Below are 16,734 nucleotides of genomic sequence, written 5' to 3' on the forward strand. Positions count from 1 at the left end.
AGGGAGTGTTTGGCTTATCTTTTGAGAGCCCAAAAGTTTTTTTTGGAGAAGATAAAATGCAAAAGATGTTTGGTAAAAGCATTTTAAAAACAACTTTTGGATTTTTTTATATAAGGAAAACTGACTTTTTGGAAAAGTCAGGAAAACCTGACTTTTTGTAACTTTTGCCAAAAAGATTTTTGTCTCCTAAAAAGATAAACCAAACACCCCCTTAATCTATATTATGACATAGGAATCATAGGATAAAACCACCGTCGAACATAACTCACGAGACCTCCCAAACTTCCATGTGGCAATACACAGATATATATCTCTTTTTAATCAACTCAAACACAACACAGCTACCCAAACATCCACTTCAAGAGAAATAAAACCAGCCACCGCCATGTCCACCGAACCACGGCTCAACAACTGCCGATTGGTGCTTTTTCCATTACCATTTCAAGGTCACATCAACCCCATGCTTCAATTAGCAAACATTCTTAACACAAAAGGCTTCAAGATTACCATCATTCACACCCATTTCAACTCGCCAAACCAATCAAACTATCCACAATTCACCTTCAAATCGATCTCAGACGGCTCGTCTGAATCAAAAAACATGAATTTGAATCTGGATACTCCTGATTCTATCATCAACTTCATGAACAAAAGTTGCATCAATCCGTTGAGGGATTGTTTAGTAACGTTGCAAGAAGAAAAACCAGTCACATGCTTGATCTCGGATGCGCTATGGCACTTCTCTCAATCAGTTGCAGACAGTCTTAATCTCCCAAGAATCGTTTTACGAACCAGCAGCATGTCCTGCATCCTTGTTTACTCAGCCTTGCTTCCTCATATAAAAAACTGCTACCTCAAAACCACAATTGAAGAAGAAGATCCGATCCCAGACCTTTCACTGATCACAGAAAAAGACATGCTAAAGATTTTTAACGACGATCGTAAGGAGGGAGAGCTCGAGTTAATCTTTAGCATGATCAAAACTATAAAAGCGGCTTCTGGGATCATATGGAACACCTTCAAAGAACTCGAAGAACCTGCATTTTGTGCCATAACCCAAAATTTATGTATTCCCAGTTTCCCACTTGGTCCGTTTCATAAGTATTTCCCAGCATCCTCTAGCAGCTTACTAGAACAAGATCGAAGCGTTATGTTATGGTTAGATCTGCAACCAGTTAGGTCTGTAGTATATGTGAGTTTTGGGAGTATTACTCAAATGGGTAAAGCCGAGTTCAGCAATATGGCTAGGGGGCTTGCAAAGAGTAAGCAACGGTTCCTATGGGTGGTTCGGCCTGGTTCGGTTTCAGGGTCTGAATGGCTCCAGTCTTTGCCTAAAGGTTTTATAGAGGAAGTAGGTGAAAGGGGGTGTATTGTAAAGTGGGCTCCTCAACAAGAAGTATTAGCTCATCCAGCCATAGGAGGCTTTTGGACCCATAATGGATGGAACTCGACATTGGAGAGCATCTGTGAAGGTGTTCCGATGATCTGTTCACCTTGTTCTTATGATCAACCAATAAATGCTAGATACGTAACAGACGTTTGGAGAGTAGGAGTGATGTTGGATAACGGGAAGGAGGAGGAGATTGGCAGAGTGATGAAAAGTGTAATTATGGAGGAAGAAGGAAGTGAGATAAGACAGAGATCTAACTATCTTCAAGAGAAGGTGAATCGTTCTATGGAGAAAGGTGGTTCTGCATACGAATCACTGGAGAATCTAGTTGACTTCATCGTTTCTCTATAAAATATATCCATCTACTATTCTTTACAACATTTTATCATGTTAGTTCGATTGTTTTTATTTATATTTTAATCGGGTTAAATAAAACACATCCTTGCTAACAGTTAAAAAGATTATATGTATATCTTCATCACATGTATGTGGTTCATGTAATATTGTAATTAATGTGTAAATTATACAACGATTAAAATTTAAAAAGAAAAAAAAAAATCACATGCGAGGCAAGGCACCTAATTTCGTCGTCGTCTTCTTACACGATATGTTTCATGTTTGAAAGAAGAAAACAAAGTTAATTTAGTATCATGTGATTCATCTCCAATGTGAATAAGTAACTATTTTGTGCAAGTTAATTTTAACATGTCATAAAAACTTTATAAACAAGGTTATCATATAAATATATAATAGTTCTTATTAAATTTCATCACTAATAACTTTTTTGAAGTAGATGAAGTTTGAATCTAAAATAAAATGTACACAAACACAAAATAAAGTTAATGTAAACTACAACATTAAAGATGCATCGAGATAACTAGATTATCCAACATTACATAGGATGATCCGCCTATGCTTACACTTTTCTGGCAACTTTTTCATTTTATTTACATTTTCGATCATCAACTCATGTCCCTTCGATCCAATAACATCTCGTATTGTTTTCTCCATTGAATTTTTATCGCATCTGTCTTCCGTATGCATCCCCCCTTCCATGTTTTACAGATGAAGTTACTATTTACTCTGGCCCAAAGATTACGATGCTTTATTGCCCATTGATTTAATGTCTTCAACCAGCTTAATCAAATTCTTATACGAAGATCCACCTTCTGCAACACTCTGAACACTGTATTCTGCCATCGCTTTTACTGATGAAATAAACTCGTTTTTTCTCTGAAAAATAACATCTTTCACTGCTTTCTCAATTATAACTCTATCACATGAATCTTTTATATCTATTCCAATCTTCCACACCTCGCTAACAAATCGGCTATTTACTTGTTGATCGACATTATGTGGCCAACAAATCATAGGCACCCTCTCCACTATACTCTCTATAGTAGAATTCCACCCACTATGTGTTAGAAAAACCCCAATCGCTGAATGGGCTAAGACTTCCTCCTGTGGAACCCATGTCGCCATGAATCCCCTTTCTTTAGTTTCATCCATGAGATGTTTCGAGACTTCACCATCATCATACTCTCCAACAACCGACCCTGGACGTTTAACCCACAAGAAAGGTTGCCCACTATTAACTAATCCATGCCAGATTTCAAAGAATTGGTTCAGCGTCATCGTTGCCATGCTTCCGATACTAACATAAACAACTGATTTTTCCGGTTGTGTGTCGAGCCATGAGAGACAAGCTCTGTTTTCTTCCCATAAACTGTTTGAAACGTTGGATTTGTGTGCGATTTGGAGACGTGATTTGAGCAAGGTATGTAATGGGCCTATGGAGTAAATATTTGGGCAGAGATTGCGCATGTGAACGAGTATGGGTGAATCTAGGGCTTCGAATGTATTGATAATTAAACCTTGAGCTCGAGGAACATGTTGAGCTTCGTTCATGATGATGTGTATGACAGGATTAACAAGGTCATCGCAGCGATAAAAGGATGGTAGATCACGACGCCGGAGAAACGTTTCTGTGCCTGGAACGCTTTTGACTGGCATATCCAAATCATTACCTAAATCAATCATCAGATTAGGTTAAAATTTTGTTTAGAGATGTGAAATAAAATTCAAAGTGTTGGAGTGCATCGCCGGTGAAAGGAAAGAAGTTAATTAGGTCACCGTTGAAAGGAACCTCGCCGGCTTGGATCAGTTTAGGGAGGCACAAATAAGTCCAAAGAGCGCAAGGACTGACAGTTTCAAAATAAATCAAAGGAATCTCAATCTCTTCAGCCACATCAAGTGCAAACGAAAAGGATCCATCAGGTATGATAACCGTGACCGGAAAACCGGATTTGGAACTGAAGCATCCAGAAACCATCATCTCTCTGAAAACCGGCTCCGTCACAGTTCTGAATCCTTCCAATATCTCCAGAAACCGGTCGCCGGAACGAGGATGATCGTCGGGGAGTCCGTCGGAGATAGTCTCAAATCGAAAATTAGTGTAGCGGCTGAATCGGGACAAGACATCGGTATGAAGAATGAGAGAGCGTTGGATGTGGTCGGTGTTGAGGACAGTGACGGAGATGCCGGAGAGACAGAGTAGCTCTGCTAATTTGAGCATACAATTTACAGGGCCTTGCATTGACAAGGGGAAAATCAAGACATGAGGAGGCATGATCAATTGAATTGGTGAAACTGAATTTCAGAGAGTGTATCGAGATGAGTAAGCCAACACTAATGACTCGAAGCTGTTGGAATATGACAATGGCGACCAGATGTTTTATATTGAAATGGAAGATGAAGAAGATAATGTTAAAATTACAATTCCAAATCATGGAAAAGATACGATGGTAACAGCAGATAAAGATATATTTATGTGTCTCTTTCCTTTCCTGTTTAATTTTTTAAACATGAAAAATGTAACTTTTTTTTATCAGCCTTTCAACTTCAAATTGAGTTAAGTAACTAAAATAATGCCGTTAAAAAATAACTTAGATGACGTTCATAAATAAAAAAATATTGAGTACTAGTAAGTGAAAACTACAAATGCAATAAAAGTTTCAACCAAACGAAAAGGATAGAGCAATGCAGAGATACAATTAACAAAGCTGACAGCTATCGTGGGCCATACTATACTATTCAGTCAAGACACCGTTCTCTTTTGCATCGGCAACTTGTACAATGTCAGTATCCTGGTCAGCCTTCTTTCCTTCTCCATCACCTAACTTTGCATCACTCTCTTGTACCTTCTCATCATTTTGTTCAATCTTTTTAGCCGCCTCTTCCTCAGCTTGGGGAAATAAAAATGTATATCAACTTGAAGTTGAATTGTTGAGTTCTATGTAATCATCATATGTATAAATGATTATTGACAATGTAATTTGTTTTTTTTTAAAGGTATACGATTACAACAGTTTTGGATATAAACTTCCAACTAAAAGATATATAACAATTACAGAGAAATATACATATATTTTCACTCGTGAAAATTCTGTTTCTAAAGATCTAAGCTTATCATTAGCATGACAAGGTTGCCTCATAGCAGTCGGGTTACATGATGCATGATCAGGAGGCAGAAAAAAGCATACAACTTCAAGGCAAATCGATAAGTTTCGCTTTCAAAATATGAAAAGAAGAAAGTTATTTAAAATCTAGAAACAAAATGAATTATATTAATTCACACTACATATTCATCTTTTTTCCTTCGAGTTTTTTATATCCTCAATCAATCGATTCAAATTACTATAAGAAGTCCCATCTTTAGCAACCGATCTTCTAGCCATTTTCATCATTCGTTCAACCGGTCTCGTTAACTCATCTCTCTTTGTGTCCATCAAATCCTTAATAAATTTCTCAACAACAACCCTATCACAAATGTCTTTCATGTCAAACCCTAACTTCAACACTTCTCCTACTAACCTACTATTAACTTGTTGGTCCGCATAGTAAGGCCAACATATCATAGGGACTGCAGCCACTATGCTTTCCAACGTTGAGTTCCATCCGCTGTGTGTCAAAAATCCACCAACTGCGGGGTGAGCTAGGACCTCCTCTTGTGGGGCCCATCTCACCATATACCCTCTTTCCAACGTACCCTCTAGTAATTGGGCCGGAATGTTTTGGCCATCTCCTGCCACGGAATTGGGCCGAACAACCCACAAAAATTTCTTTCTAGAATTCACAAGCCCATACCAAAGCTCAATGAGTTCATTTCTACTCAACATGGTCATACTTCCAAAACTAACATAGATGACCGACTTTTGTGCTTGCTCGTCTAACCATGTCATACAAGTTCGGTCTTCCTCCCATAGACTATTTGACGATCTAGGTGGTGATGTCAATTTGGCTTCCAATCGGGATTTTAAGTTGGCATGAAGAGGTCCGATCGAGTATAGGTTAGGAATGTGCTTGCGGATTTGAGCTAATGCGGATTCTTCCAAGTCATCAAAGGTGTTGAGAATGAGCCCGTTTGCTCGATAGGTCTCTTGTGTCTCGGTTGTGACAACTTGGAAAGCTCTATCTGATAGGTCGTTTGCACGACAAAAACTTGGTAGGTCACGAAGCCGAAGGTACTTTTCCATCCCTGTGACGCCAAGTAGAAGCCTATCCATTTCATCATCTTCTGCATATTATCAACAACTCGGATTAGTAAAATAACTACAAAATTTCAAAAAAATGCTAAAAGTCATCTCACTGATTAGCCTCACGGCCAACATGAAAAATTAATAGTAAGTTGATGCTCAAACTCGAACCTTAGACTTATGAATTCTCGCATTTTTTACCATTCGGGAAATTATTTTGATCGTGTTATATTTTTGTATAACAATTTATTTGACACCATCTTTTAAAACAATTATCCCTCTTTTTTGGTTCAACGTATGGAAAAATGGAGTTATATTAATAACTAATTTGAATTGAGTCCATAAAAAATGTTCTATTCGACCCAAGAAAAGGTAAACACCAAGAGAACGAACTTTAACTTTCTATGATAATAGACGATGCACCTTTGATCGGAAGGTCGCCGGATTCTATGAGCTTCGGAATGCAGTAAAAAGCCCAAAAACAACTAGCACTAACCGTACGAAAAAGATAAATGGGAATCCCCATCTCTTTAGCGACGTCAATGGTGAAACACATAATCCCATCAGCAATAATACTTGAAACAGGAGGCCGTTTACCAGAATTCAAGCAACCACCAGGGAGAAGCATTTCTCTAAACATGGGTTTAGTTACCATTTTTATGGAATCGAAAATATCCACGACTCTATTACCGGAACGAGGGTGATCAGGCGGAAGCCCATCTGAAATAGTCTCAAATCTGAAACCGGGGTACCGGGAAAAACGAGAGATGACGTCGGTGTACCGGAGGAGGCGGCGGTGGATGATGTCGGAGTTGAGGAAGGTGACAGAGAGACCGGAGAGACAGAGGAGCTCTGCAAGTTTGAGCATACAACTAACATGGCCTTGAACGGGAAAGGGGAATATGAGTACATGTGGAGAATTGGATTGAGAATCCATTTTGCAAATTGGGGAATGGATTTTAGGATTACATATAATTGATTTCAGTTCCTGTTGATTCGCTTATTTGATGAAAATGCAAATGACATGTGAGAGAATCATCCTCTTTGTTCCGTAGACTTGAGGTACGGAGGATTTTTTGTTCATGCATAATATGCTTGCTTGTTACATAAGTAAATTATATAAATCACCCCTATAGTTTAGGTAAGTTGCAGGTTTCATCTTTATTTTATTTTTCATTCAGACGGTCTATATAGTTTGGTTGTATTTCGGTTTTGTACTTTTGGTCATCGGTCGAATTAAAATGACTCTTTTTTTCTTATTCCTATCATTGTTTATTTATCATATATAAAGTTTTATTAATATTAAATAACCCACCCTATCTCCCTTACCCCACCCTCCACCCCAACTTCCATCCTAACATCTTTATCCTGTCAACTCATTTTCACTTCTGTTGGTGATGAAGTGTGGGGGATTTTATATCGGAGATGAATTGGAAGCGGGAAGAAATTGGTTAAAGTGTATAACAAATGATTGATAACCTCTTATAAGTGTTTATCTATACCTTCTTATTTAGATTTTGTTTGGGTGTAGAAGAAATTGGCATCATGAGGTCAGGGACCAACTCATAAGTATTTTGTTTAAGCAAAGCATTGTACTTAGTTTTTATGGGATTATTCCAATTATGGTTAGGTTAGCAGTTTTAGGGTTGGAGGTATAGGATAAATGGATTGTCAGTATAGAGAGAAGAGAGGGTTGGGTTTGGTTTGGTTATTCCATTTTCGTTTATCAAATTTGCATGGAAAGGGAAGGTTGGGAGCGGTTTGATATAAGAAAGGAGAGAGGGGTCAGGTTGCAGTTCGACATGTATGTGAGTGTTACGCGGTTGGTCAGAGTTCGATGGGTGAGTGTTTGTGTTGTCGGTTTGGGCTAGTATAGGTATGAATGGGTTGTACGAGTGAAGTAAGTTGGTGAGGTAAGCTAGATAGATTGGTCTGACAGTTGTGGGGAAACAATAGAGGGTAGAGGGTTTGGTGGCATGAGCTTGAGCTTGGGGGAGGTAATTGAAGGTGTTGGGATGGAGGTGTTGTTAGGGATGGGATGGGGCATTTATTGAGGTACGTGGGAGGTGGTGTAGAGTAAGTATAGTTGTGGTAGGTCTAGAAAGAAGTATTGGAGATTTCAGTAACAAGTGATGTTAGAGAATGAAAATGTTTGTTCATCAAAGGTAACATGTCTTGAGATAAGGGTTTAGTGGCATGATCGAGTGTAGCAAATGTTGCCTTTGTAGTTGGGCGAATACCGAAGGAGATGCATCGTGTAAATCTTTGTGATAGTTTATGTGAGGTAGATGATGAGATGTTTGGGTAGAATAAACATCTAAACATTTGGAGGTGGGAATAAGTGGGCATTTTGTCGGTAATTGAGATTAAAGGGAGGATGTTGAGTATATAAGGTGGTATGATGGAGGGCGTAATGCTAAGAGGATAAATGATGTATGGAGAGGTTTGTGTATATCATATTATTTATAGTTCATATGATATGTTCGTCTTTTTCATTTTGAGGGTTATATGCGCAAGAAAATCAGAATTGCATATTGGTTGAGTTACATAATCGGTCGAAATATGATTGTTAAATTCTCCACCAGTATCGCATTGACAAGTTTTTATTTCCATTTGAACTAAGTTACGATATATGTACAAAATACTGAAATTGTATAAAGGTGGTATAAAATTGATTTGTTTTAAACGGGAAAATGTCCAAAGGAAGTGAGAATAGTCAACAAGTAAGACAATGTAATATTTATGTCCTTATTGTGAAGGATATATTGTAAATGAATGGGTGAAGTTCATAAGTCCACATGTATAATGTCAAATCGAAAGAGTAATAGAGTGCGAACTATGGTGATGTAAACAACAATGTTTTCATATTGAACAAGAATTGAATATAAAATTGTTTTTTTTATTACGTTTAGTACTCGATTTGTATTAGGGGGCCGGGAAGACTGTGTGGAGAACCACATGAAGAGGCATACCATATGTGGAAGCGAACTCATATAAATCATTGGTGATTGTGCATCTTATAATAAAAGTCTATGAGGGGGAGTATTGGGTTGATACAAAGTCTGTTGATGTCAAAGACATGTCTAAACTATATAACATTAGCAAAAAAACTAACCATGTTGCTAAGGGCTGATGTAACACATCTTAAGAACGAGAATCTCTCTCTCCATGAAAAATTATCTCATGAGGAAAGAGAGATAACTGAGAAGAAAAAGTGGATGGACGAGAGAGACAATGAGATGAAAGAAGAACCTACATAGGGCACTAACCCTACTATAGGCGAGATACCTAATATTGACATTAAGAAGAAGGTGAAGAAACCTAATACTGGCAAGAAGAAGAAGGTGAAGAAACCTAATACTGGCAAGAAGAAGAAGAAGAAGAAACCCCCGTGAAAAGACACCATTCACAACATAAGGTACTTATTGCAAATGTGTCAATTCTAAACAGAAGACGTGACATGCCAGTTTTTTTCTGTTTTAAGGTTCTTCATAGAAAAACCACACGGGTGAAATTCTAATGAAAGTTTGTTTTCTAATGTTAAAATATGGACCGGAACAAGGTTTTTTTATTATGTTTGACAGGTGGCAAACGTTTTTAAGGGTGTATCTTTGGTTATAGGATGTGGAATCGCCATAACCGATAATTGGAATATGATTACCTTTGCCAACCAAAATATAATGGGGCCTCTTTAAAGAAAACATATTAGAAGTCATACCCGAGTTACTAGTTACGTGAGAATTTAAGTTTTATATAAGTTCGATTATTTTAGATAATAATCAAAATAAAAAATAAATGTTGCATAGCAAACAACCCTTCTAAATTACAAGAAAAATAAGTCATTATAAAAATATAAGATGACATTTACATGGCATTAGAAAGAAACCCTATTCTTAGAATATCATTATTTTATCTTAACATTAAATTATTTATGAACTTTTTGAAATCTTCATGTAATGAACTACACCTCCAAACATGTCCTTTTACGTCCACATCAATAGCCATACGGTTAAAATCTTCTCCCAAAATTGGTTACCATGACTTGAGGATATGAATGTGATTAAACGTCGAGTACTCACCATTTAATCAAACTTTTATGATTAAAAAGTGCAAATTGGTGGCAGGTTGACAAGTGGACTGTAGAAGGAAAGTTCCTCTTCTCTTACTTTGTTTGGGCTAATTCATGGCCCAATTTCGTCATAGGATAAACTATAAAGAAGATACGAAGGCTCTCTTTCTGTCTAGTGGGCTGTAGAAGCTTTCAGAAGTGTCTTTTCAAGAGAAGTCTGGAAAGTGGAAATCGCCGCCTCAAGGCTCAATCTTTTCTCTCCTATAAATAACTCTCTGTCTCTATCCTCTCAGATCACAGTGAAGAACAGTATAATTGACACCACTAGAGATAAACCTTTCAAACTATCAAACATGTCGATCATTCCAAGCTTCTTTGGCGGCAGGAGGAGCAACGTATTTGACCCTTTCTCCCTCGACATCTGGGACCCTTTTCAGGGAATCTCCAGCGCCGTTGGAAACATCCCTGAATCTTCACAGGAAACAGCTGCAATCGCCGGGACAAGAATTGATTGGAAGGAAACGGCGGAGGCGCATGTTTTCAAGGCGGACTTGCCCGGGATGAAGAAGGAGGAGGTGAAGGTGGAGGTTGAGGATGGAAGGGTGTTGCAGATAAGCGGAGAGAGGAGCAAGGAACATGAGGAGAAGAATGACAAGTGGCATAGGGTGGAGAGGAGCTCCGGTAAGTTTTTCAGGAGGTTCAGGTTGCCGGAGAATGCAAAGATGGATCAAGTAAAGGCTATAATGGAAAACGGCGTGCTGACAGTGACTGTGCCGAAGGAGGAGGAGAAGAAGCCGGAAGTGAAGGCTATTGATATCTCTGGTTAGGTTTTTGTATAGAATGTAATAATCTAGTCGTGTAGTGTGGTGTGGGTTTTATGAGGTTGTTTGTATGGTTTTTAAGTTTTTTTACTTTTTATGTTAAGTCGTCAATAAAAGCTTGTATTATATATACTATTGTAGACTTATACTTGTCTTCCATTTGCATAGCCAATGTACTGCGAAAATGGACATATATATTCCATAAATGAGTTCAAATCCGAAGATGCTTAATGGCAATGTCTTGCCAAGAAATCCAAAACACGTTATAAAAAATAACAATCGCTATGTTGTTTCTGCTTTTCTGTGTTATATCAAAGTTTAGTGGTAATATTTTAATATATATTGTTTATGTTTAAAATTCATAAAAAAATATAAATTTGATTAAGAATATGGTCTCACAAACTTTTCCATTCATATAAATTCGCCTTATCATTTATTTATATAGAAACTTATTTTAATTGTTTAACAAATTCACTATAGTTTGCTTTGCAGGATAATCACATTTTGAGGTATATTTTTTTAAACTATAATGTTAAACCTGAGATAAATTTGTAACTTGAGTACTAGAAAATCTAAATCCCGAACAAAGATCATTACAAAAGAAATATCAACAGTCAAAAGGTGATGAAGATGATGACCTCATAACAGACATGGTACCACTTATATCATAAAACTCCATGAACAAAATACAAAAAAAGATATGACATACACCATGTATATGTGTTTAGTTGAAAAGACAGCATTACTCATTCATCACAGGCTTGTTTTCATTTGCCTTTGGCTTTTGCTCCTTTGGCCTCTCCTCCATTTTCCTGTACAAAAAAAGCAGATAGGATAAACAAGTAAGAAAACATAATCCGAAATACATAAATAAGTGGTTCACAATGTTAGATCTACAACTCCAGCCCTAAAAGCATCCCTCAATCAACAGCCCTACGGCCTACATTTATTTATTTCGCTACCCGAAGCATGAACATTGAATGTTTTAACATAGATGAATCGCAAAATTTTTATCAAACATGGATGAAATCAACATGTTAAAACTGGAACCTGTAACACACGATATGCGTATATAAACTTAATCATCTTTGTCACCCAATCAAAATAAAACATCTTGACGAAATCATTTACAGATAACGCGTATGATTCAAAATAGCGAATAAGCAAATTAGCAAACCAAAGAATACTCGAATCGCATAATACGAAGCCGACTAATTGCAAAAGAAAAACATAAAATACACAAATCTCATTACCAAATTCAAGAACGATGAAACGAGCAGTACCTTTTATCAGCTGAGCCTCCCTTCTGGCTGAGGAAGGAACGGAACAACGGAGAGTTGACGTCGTAGATCATTGCTGCAGATTGGTGCTATTTCGATGAAACTTTTTTCAGACTTGTTATTGTTAAACCCTAAATTTCTAGAGAACCCAACCCTCGATATGTAAAGGAAGGAAAATCGGGTCGAACCCAAACCCGGGTTACTTTCGCTTCTAAAGAGTTTTTAGCCCATTAAAATATTAAAGGCCTATACACAACAAATTGGGTTGGGCTTTTAACAGATTAAAATATTATGTATTATATTATATATACAATTAATTTTGAATTGACTTACCTACATTTAGGGCTGTAAACGAATTATTCGTGAACCGTTCGGCGGGAAGTTCGTTTATGTTCGTTTATTTAATAAACGAACGAACATGAACACAAATTATCGTTCGTTTAGTTAAACGAACGAACATGAACAATGTTCTCGTTCGTTCAATTATGTTCGTGAACGTTCGTTTATGTTGTTCGTTTATGTTCGTTCATATAAGTTCATTTTATGTTCACATATGCTTAATTCTGTTTAATTACATTAGTGTATTATATATTCATTTATGTTCATATATCTTCAATTATGTTTTTTTTTATCTTTGTTAATTTATGTTTGTTGGTTTATATTCGTTTAGTATGTTCACGAACATAAACGAACGAACATGAATAATGTAATTTGTTAAACGAACGAACATGAACAAGAAAACTCGTTCATTTATCCGTTCGTGTTCGTTTATTTGTTCGGCTAACTTAAACGAACGAACATGAACAAGCCCCGTTCGTGTTCGTTCGGTTCGTTTACAGCCCTACCTACAATATAAGTTTCAAGCCGTTGGTTTTGTGGTTTTATGGCGCGGAGCTGGGCTTCATTTGCATCGTCATCGACTTCTCTGAAACCACCATACACATGTTCTCCTCTTTTTATCCATCGTTTTCTCCCCCCTAATAGAATCCACCCCCCTCTCTCTCTCTCTCTCTCAATTAAGCTCCAACAGACGATGGATATGTTTTCTCCCTCAATCATCACAAACAAATACAGACGTTTGGGAATCTTCGGCCTTTGTTTCTCCTTACATCTCATCAGTCCTCCTCTACCCTACTGTAGAAATCACATTTCACCCAAAAAAGCCCTAAATTCTTCTATTTCACTCTTCGTATGTTTACAGATGTGGGCATGTTCTGCTTTAAATTTGTTGGTGTTTGGGGTTTCCGGTGGAACCCATTAACGCGACGTGATTACGGTCTCTTGGTTTATGAGTACATGCCAAAAGAAAGCTTCAACGATCATCTTTTCAGAGGTATGCGTAAGGTCTTGCAAGTTGCACCATTTTTCTATATTCGATAACTAACAACTCTTCATCTTCATCCATTAACAATTTGCTTTCAATTTTCAGGGGCCTACAACCGCTTCCATGGGCAACAAGGCTCAAAAACGCCATAGATGTTGCAACAGGCCTTATTTTTGTTCATGAATCAGTCTAAATTCATTAATTTGTTGATAGATTATGAAGGAAGATGGTAGCAACGAGGAAACCAAAAAGTTAGTAGGATTCGTGAATCAGAGCTTTATTGTTCTATAGTGAAAATGGAATCAGAACTTTATTAATTTTCAAAGGTGGGCTACTTATGTAGAAATGACACCAAAATCACCATTTTAAAATCTGGAATACGAGATAAATTATGAATGAGGAGATTATTGGCAAGCATATGGAGGTTCTTTTTTGAAAATTTATACATTTCGTTATGCAAATTATCGTTTTATAGATATAGGAACTAAAGGATGTTGATTGTATAATTGTTTTCATTGGACTTGATGCAAGAGGTTGAATCAGATGACTTCTCTTCCTGTAATTATGGTATTTTATCATTTATAAATTATTATGTTTTTTATGAATTAAATAAATAAAAGACCATGCTGCTCGATTTTTATATTGTTTGCAAATTTTAGTGTGAATCATTTTTGGGATTATGCCACTAATGGACATTTTTTGGGGGAGAAATTCAAAATTTAGTCACAAAAAATCGGATTTCCACATATAGACACGCTTTCCGCGGAAGTGAGCTCCGAGGGGCTCCGCAGATTCACTGTAGCTCCGCGGAGTGGCAAAATCGTAATTAAATCAAGGGTGTTTTGAAAAAAAAAACAATGTAGCTCCGCGGAACTGTTCATCGATTTTTTTTTCATAAACACCATTGATTTAGTTACGATTTTGCCACTCCGCGGAGCTACAGTGAATTCCGCGGAGCTCCTCGGAGCTCACCTCCGCGGAAAGCATGTCTATACGTGGAAATCCATTTTTTTGTGACTAAAATTTGAAATTCTCCCCCAAAAAATGTCTATTAGTGGCATAATCCCATCATTTTTTGGGTAATCGGAGTGATGGTTAAAAAAAAAATCATTTCACCGCAATTACGTCTTTACATGTTTATTTATAATATAAAAAGAGAGGAGCAATATTGTTTGAAGAAAGTCCCTAATGTGCTCTCAAAGATTAGAACTTAGAAGAGCCTTTCTACAGCCATGAAGAGATGAGGTAAATACATGTTATTTTTAACACTTTTAGATGTTCACAAAAGGTTTTTAACTTTTTTTTACTAAGGATTAATTTATTTTTTATTAAATGGCCTAAACCAAATAATGACTTCACTGTTTGCACACTATGGAGATTGAAACCAATTAGTAATCATTTTAAGGTATTGATTGCATTCAATATGGTAAACGAAGTTTCTCTACTTTATAATTGTCGAGAGCATGCTTGATATTTGAACGAGGGGTATTCTTGGTAATTAATAGTTTTAATGTTTTGTAGCATATAATGTGCATTTTTGGAGTAAGAGAATGAATATATAAAACCCATATGAGTTAGCAAATAAGATAAACAACATTATGGTGCTTGAGATTACTGTTGAAGGAGTTTTACATCTTGTCACAAGGCATTAGATTATGTACATGTATTTTCCATTCATGTTTTTTTACGTCGAAACGTAACTTTTATCAATATAATCGTCAAAGTTCAACTTACAAAATTCAATGTTTATAATTAGGCTTTTATCTATTACTAGTTGTTTACCGTGCAAAGCAGCAGGCGGCAACTAATTTGTTTATGCAAATAGTTTTAGTACGGTAATTAGTTTCCTTTAGGTGCTACCTAGTTCATTACAACCTTTTTACAGAATGTTTTGTGTCAGATAGTTTCTATCTAGGTGGAGAGTCGAACAATAAGACATGGAAGTTGAACATATATTAGAAAGTTCATAGTTAACTTTACGATATATAAATTACAACAATCCGCAATCATCCAGTTTTGTTCATTTAGAACATGTACACATAAAAGTTGATGCATCGATATATTGGTAGCCTTGCATTAAACATCAAAATGATTATATAAGATTCATATTTTAACAAATCTTTTATTGTATTATTTTTCATTTGTTATTTTTGTTTAAATTATTGTAATTTTAATAGAAAACAAATCTTTCTTGAAATTTCAAATTTAGGAAGTGTGATTAAGGTTTCGATGTAACACCCTGTTTCGGGTCGTTTCATAATTCGAGGCCATAACCCGAAGATCAAGTATCATAAGGCTTCGGGCTTTGGGGAAGAGAGGTTTAGGCCCATTTGGATGTGGGTAATGTTGATATGTGATCCAATAGTTTGGTTTGTGCTTTGGAGTCAAAGGGTTAAATGGGAAAGTAGTGTTTTAGACTTCTTTTTATGAATTATGGATTTTAGTTCGATGTGTTTTAAGTCAAAAGTAATTAGATAGGGTTGTAGAGCACCTCAATACTTTTTCGTGGATATAAAGATCGTCGAAATCAGAGTTGAAACGAAGAAGTTATTACCATTTGAAGTTTGGACGGTTTTAGGTTAAGCTGAGTACGTTGGGGGTACAGGAAGGAGTACGTTGGGAAAACCAGGAGTACGCAGGGTGCACGCGATCAGTGCCCAAACCTTATTTTTGTGGTTTGAGCCCTATTTAAGCTCCATAACTCCCCCAAAACCATTCCATTCTCAGGCTCCACCTCGCCAACACCCTCCCATGAAACTCTAACCCTAGTTTGAGCCTTGTGAGCTAAAAGAAGGTGTTTTTGAGTGCTTTGGAGTATGCATGGTGCACCTTGGAGAAGAAGGAACTTCTTGGAGAAGTGTTGTTTGCATTGGAGTTTGTAGATCTGGACTTTGTTCACCTTGATCTCTCTTCTAAATGTATAAAGTTTGAATCTTGATGATGCATTTGTTAGATCTAGCTAGTTTTGGATGTTATGAGCTTTTGGTCATTTTAGTGCATAAAGTTTAGATCTTGAAAGTTTATGACCTTGTTATGGATAAAGTTGGAAACTTTATCCATCTAAACATCATTGTAATTCAGATCTGAAGGTTGGAGACTTGGACTTAATGATTAAGTTGAAAAAGATGCACTTTTTGGTCCCTTTGATACTTAAAGTCTAGATCTTGGTGGTTTGAACCATTCTAATGGATAAAGTTGGAAACTTTGTCCATTATGGAGCTATTAGGATCCATAAAAATGTGATCTTGATCCTTCTATTCCTTCCATGAAAGTGTCATGATGTCTTAATGGATTAATAAGTTAAGGTTTTCGCTT

General features: G+C 36.7%; 4 protein-coding genes and 1 pseudogene across 4 annotated transcripts; 2 read left to right on the top strand and 3 right to left on the bottom strand.

Annotated features, from left to right (window-relative positions):
- Positions 1–269: 269 nt before the first annotated feature.
- LOC145161308 (UDP-glycosyltransferase 76G1 pseudogene) lies at positions 270–1,825 on the top strand (annotated as a pseudogene).
- Positions 1,826–2,229: 404 nt separating this feature from the next.
- LOC145161304 (7-deoxyloganetic acid glucosyl transferase-like) lies at positions 2,230–4,175 on the bottom strand. The gene is made up of 2 exons (XM_079080809.1): positions 3,524–4,175; positions 2,230–3,417 (listed from the first exon to the last, which is right to left on the bottom strand). The coding sequence occupies exons 1-2, from the start codon at positions 4,017–4,019 to the stop codon at positions 2,486–2,488; spliced, it is 1,428 nt and encodes a 475-aa protein (XP_078936935.1). The 5' UTR covers positions 4,020–4,175; the 3' UTR covers positions 2,230–2,485.
- Positions 4,176–4,943: 768 nt separating this feature from the next.
- Positions 4,944–6,882, bottom strand: LOC145157071 (7-deoxyloganetic acid glucosyltransferase-like). Its single transcript, XM_079076215.1, has 2 exons — positions 6,349–6,882; positions 4,944–5,966 (listed from the first exon to the last, which is right to left on the bottom strand). Exons 1-2 carry the CDS (start codon positions 6,860–6,862, stop codon positions 5,035–5,037), a joined length of 1,446 nt encoding a protein of 481 aa, XP_078932341.1. The 5' UTR covers positions 6,863–6,882; the 3' UTR covers positions 4,944–5,034.
- Positions 6,883–10,179: 3,297 nt separating this feature from the next.
- On the top strand, positions 10,180–10,945 carry LOC145161312 (17.6 kDa class I heat shock protein-like). The gene has a single exon (XM_079080814.1). It carries the CDS (start codon positions 10,348–10,350, stop codon positions 10,819–10,821), a length of 474 nt encoding a protein of 157 aa, XP_078936940.1. The 5' UTR covers positions 10,180–10,347; the 3' UTR covers positions 10,822–10,945.
- Positions 10,946–11,388: 443 nt separating this feature from the next.
- Positions 11,389–12,250, bottom strand: LOC145157072 (wound-induced basic protein-like). The gene is made up of 2 exons (XM_079076216.1): positions 12,099–12,250; positions 11,389–11,627 (listed from the first exon to the last, which is right to left on the bottom strand). The coding sequence occupies exons 1-2, from the start codon at positions 12,167–12,169 to the stop codon at positions 11,558–11,560; spliced, it is 141 nt and encodes a 46-aa protein (XP_078932342.1). The 5' UTR covers positions 12,170–12,250; the 3' UTR covers positions 11,389–11,557.
- Positions 12,251–16,734: the final 4,484 nt, after the last annotated feature.

Source organism: Lactuca virosa, chromosome 2 (assembly GCF_052849685.1).
Source record: "Lactuca virosa cultivar CGN04683 chromosome 2, Lactuca_virosa_CGN04683_v6, whole genome shotgun sequence".
Lineage (NCBI taxonomy): Eukaryota > Viridiplantae > Streptophyta > Magnoliopsida > Asterales > Asteraceae > Lactuca > Lactuca virosa.

Excerpts from the sequence above, each read along its gene's own strand:
- LOC145157072 (XM_079076216.1), bottom strand. The coding sequence starts at position 12,169 with ATGATCTACGACGTCAACTCTCCGTTGTTCCGTTCCTTCCTCAGCCAG. Across the intron at positions 11,628-12,098 it reads GGAGGCTCAGCTGATAAAAG|GAAAATGGAGGAGAGGCCAA; the intron begins GTACTGCTCGTT and ends TTTTTTGTACAG.
- LOC145161312 (XM_079080814.1), top strand. The coding sequence starts at position 10,348 with ATGTCGATCATTCCAAGCTTCTTTGGCGGCAGGAGGAGCAACGTATTT.
- LOC145161304 (XM_079080809.1), bottom strand. The coding sequence starts at position 4,019 with ATGCCTCCTCATGTCTTGATTTTCCCCTTGTCAATGCAAGGCCCTGTA. Across the intron at positions 3,418-3,523 it reads CGGCGAGGTTCCTTTCAACG|GTAATGATTTGGATATGCCA; the intron begins GTGACCTAATTA and ends TGATTGATTTAG.
- LOC145157071 (XM_079076215.1), bottom strand. The coding sequence starts at position 6,862 with ATGGATTCTCAATCCAATTCTCCACATGTACTCATATTCCCCTTTCCC. Across the intron at positions 5,967-6,348 it reads CGGCGACCTTCCGATCAAAG|AAGATGATGAAATGGATAGG; the intron begins GTGCATCGTCTA and ends GATAATATGCAG.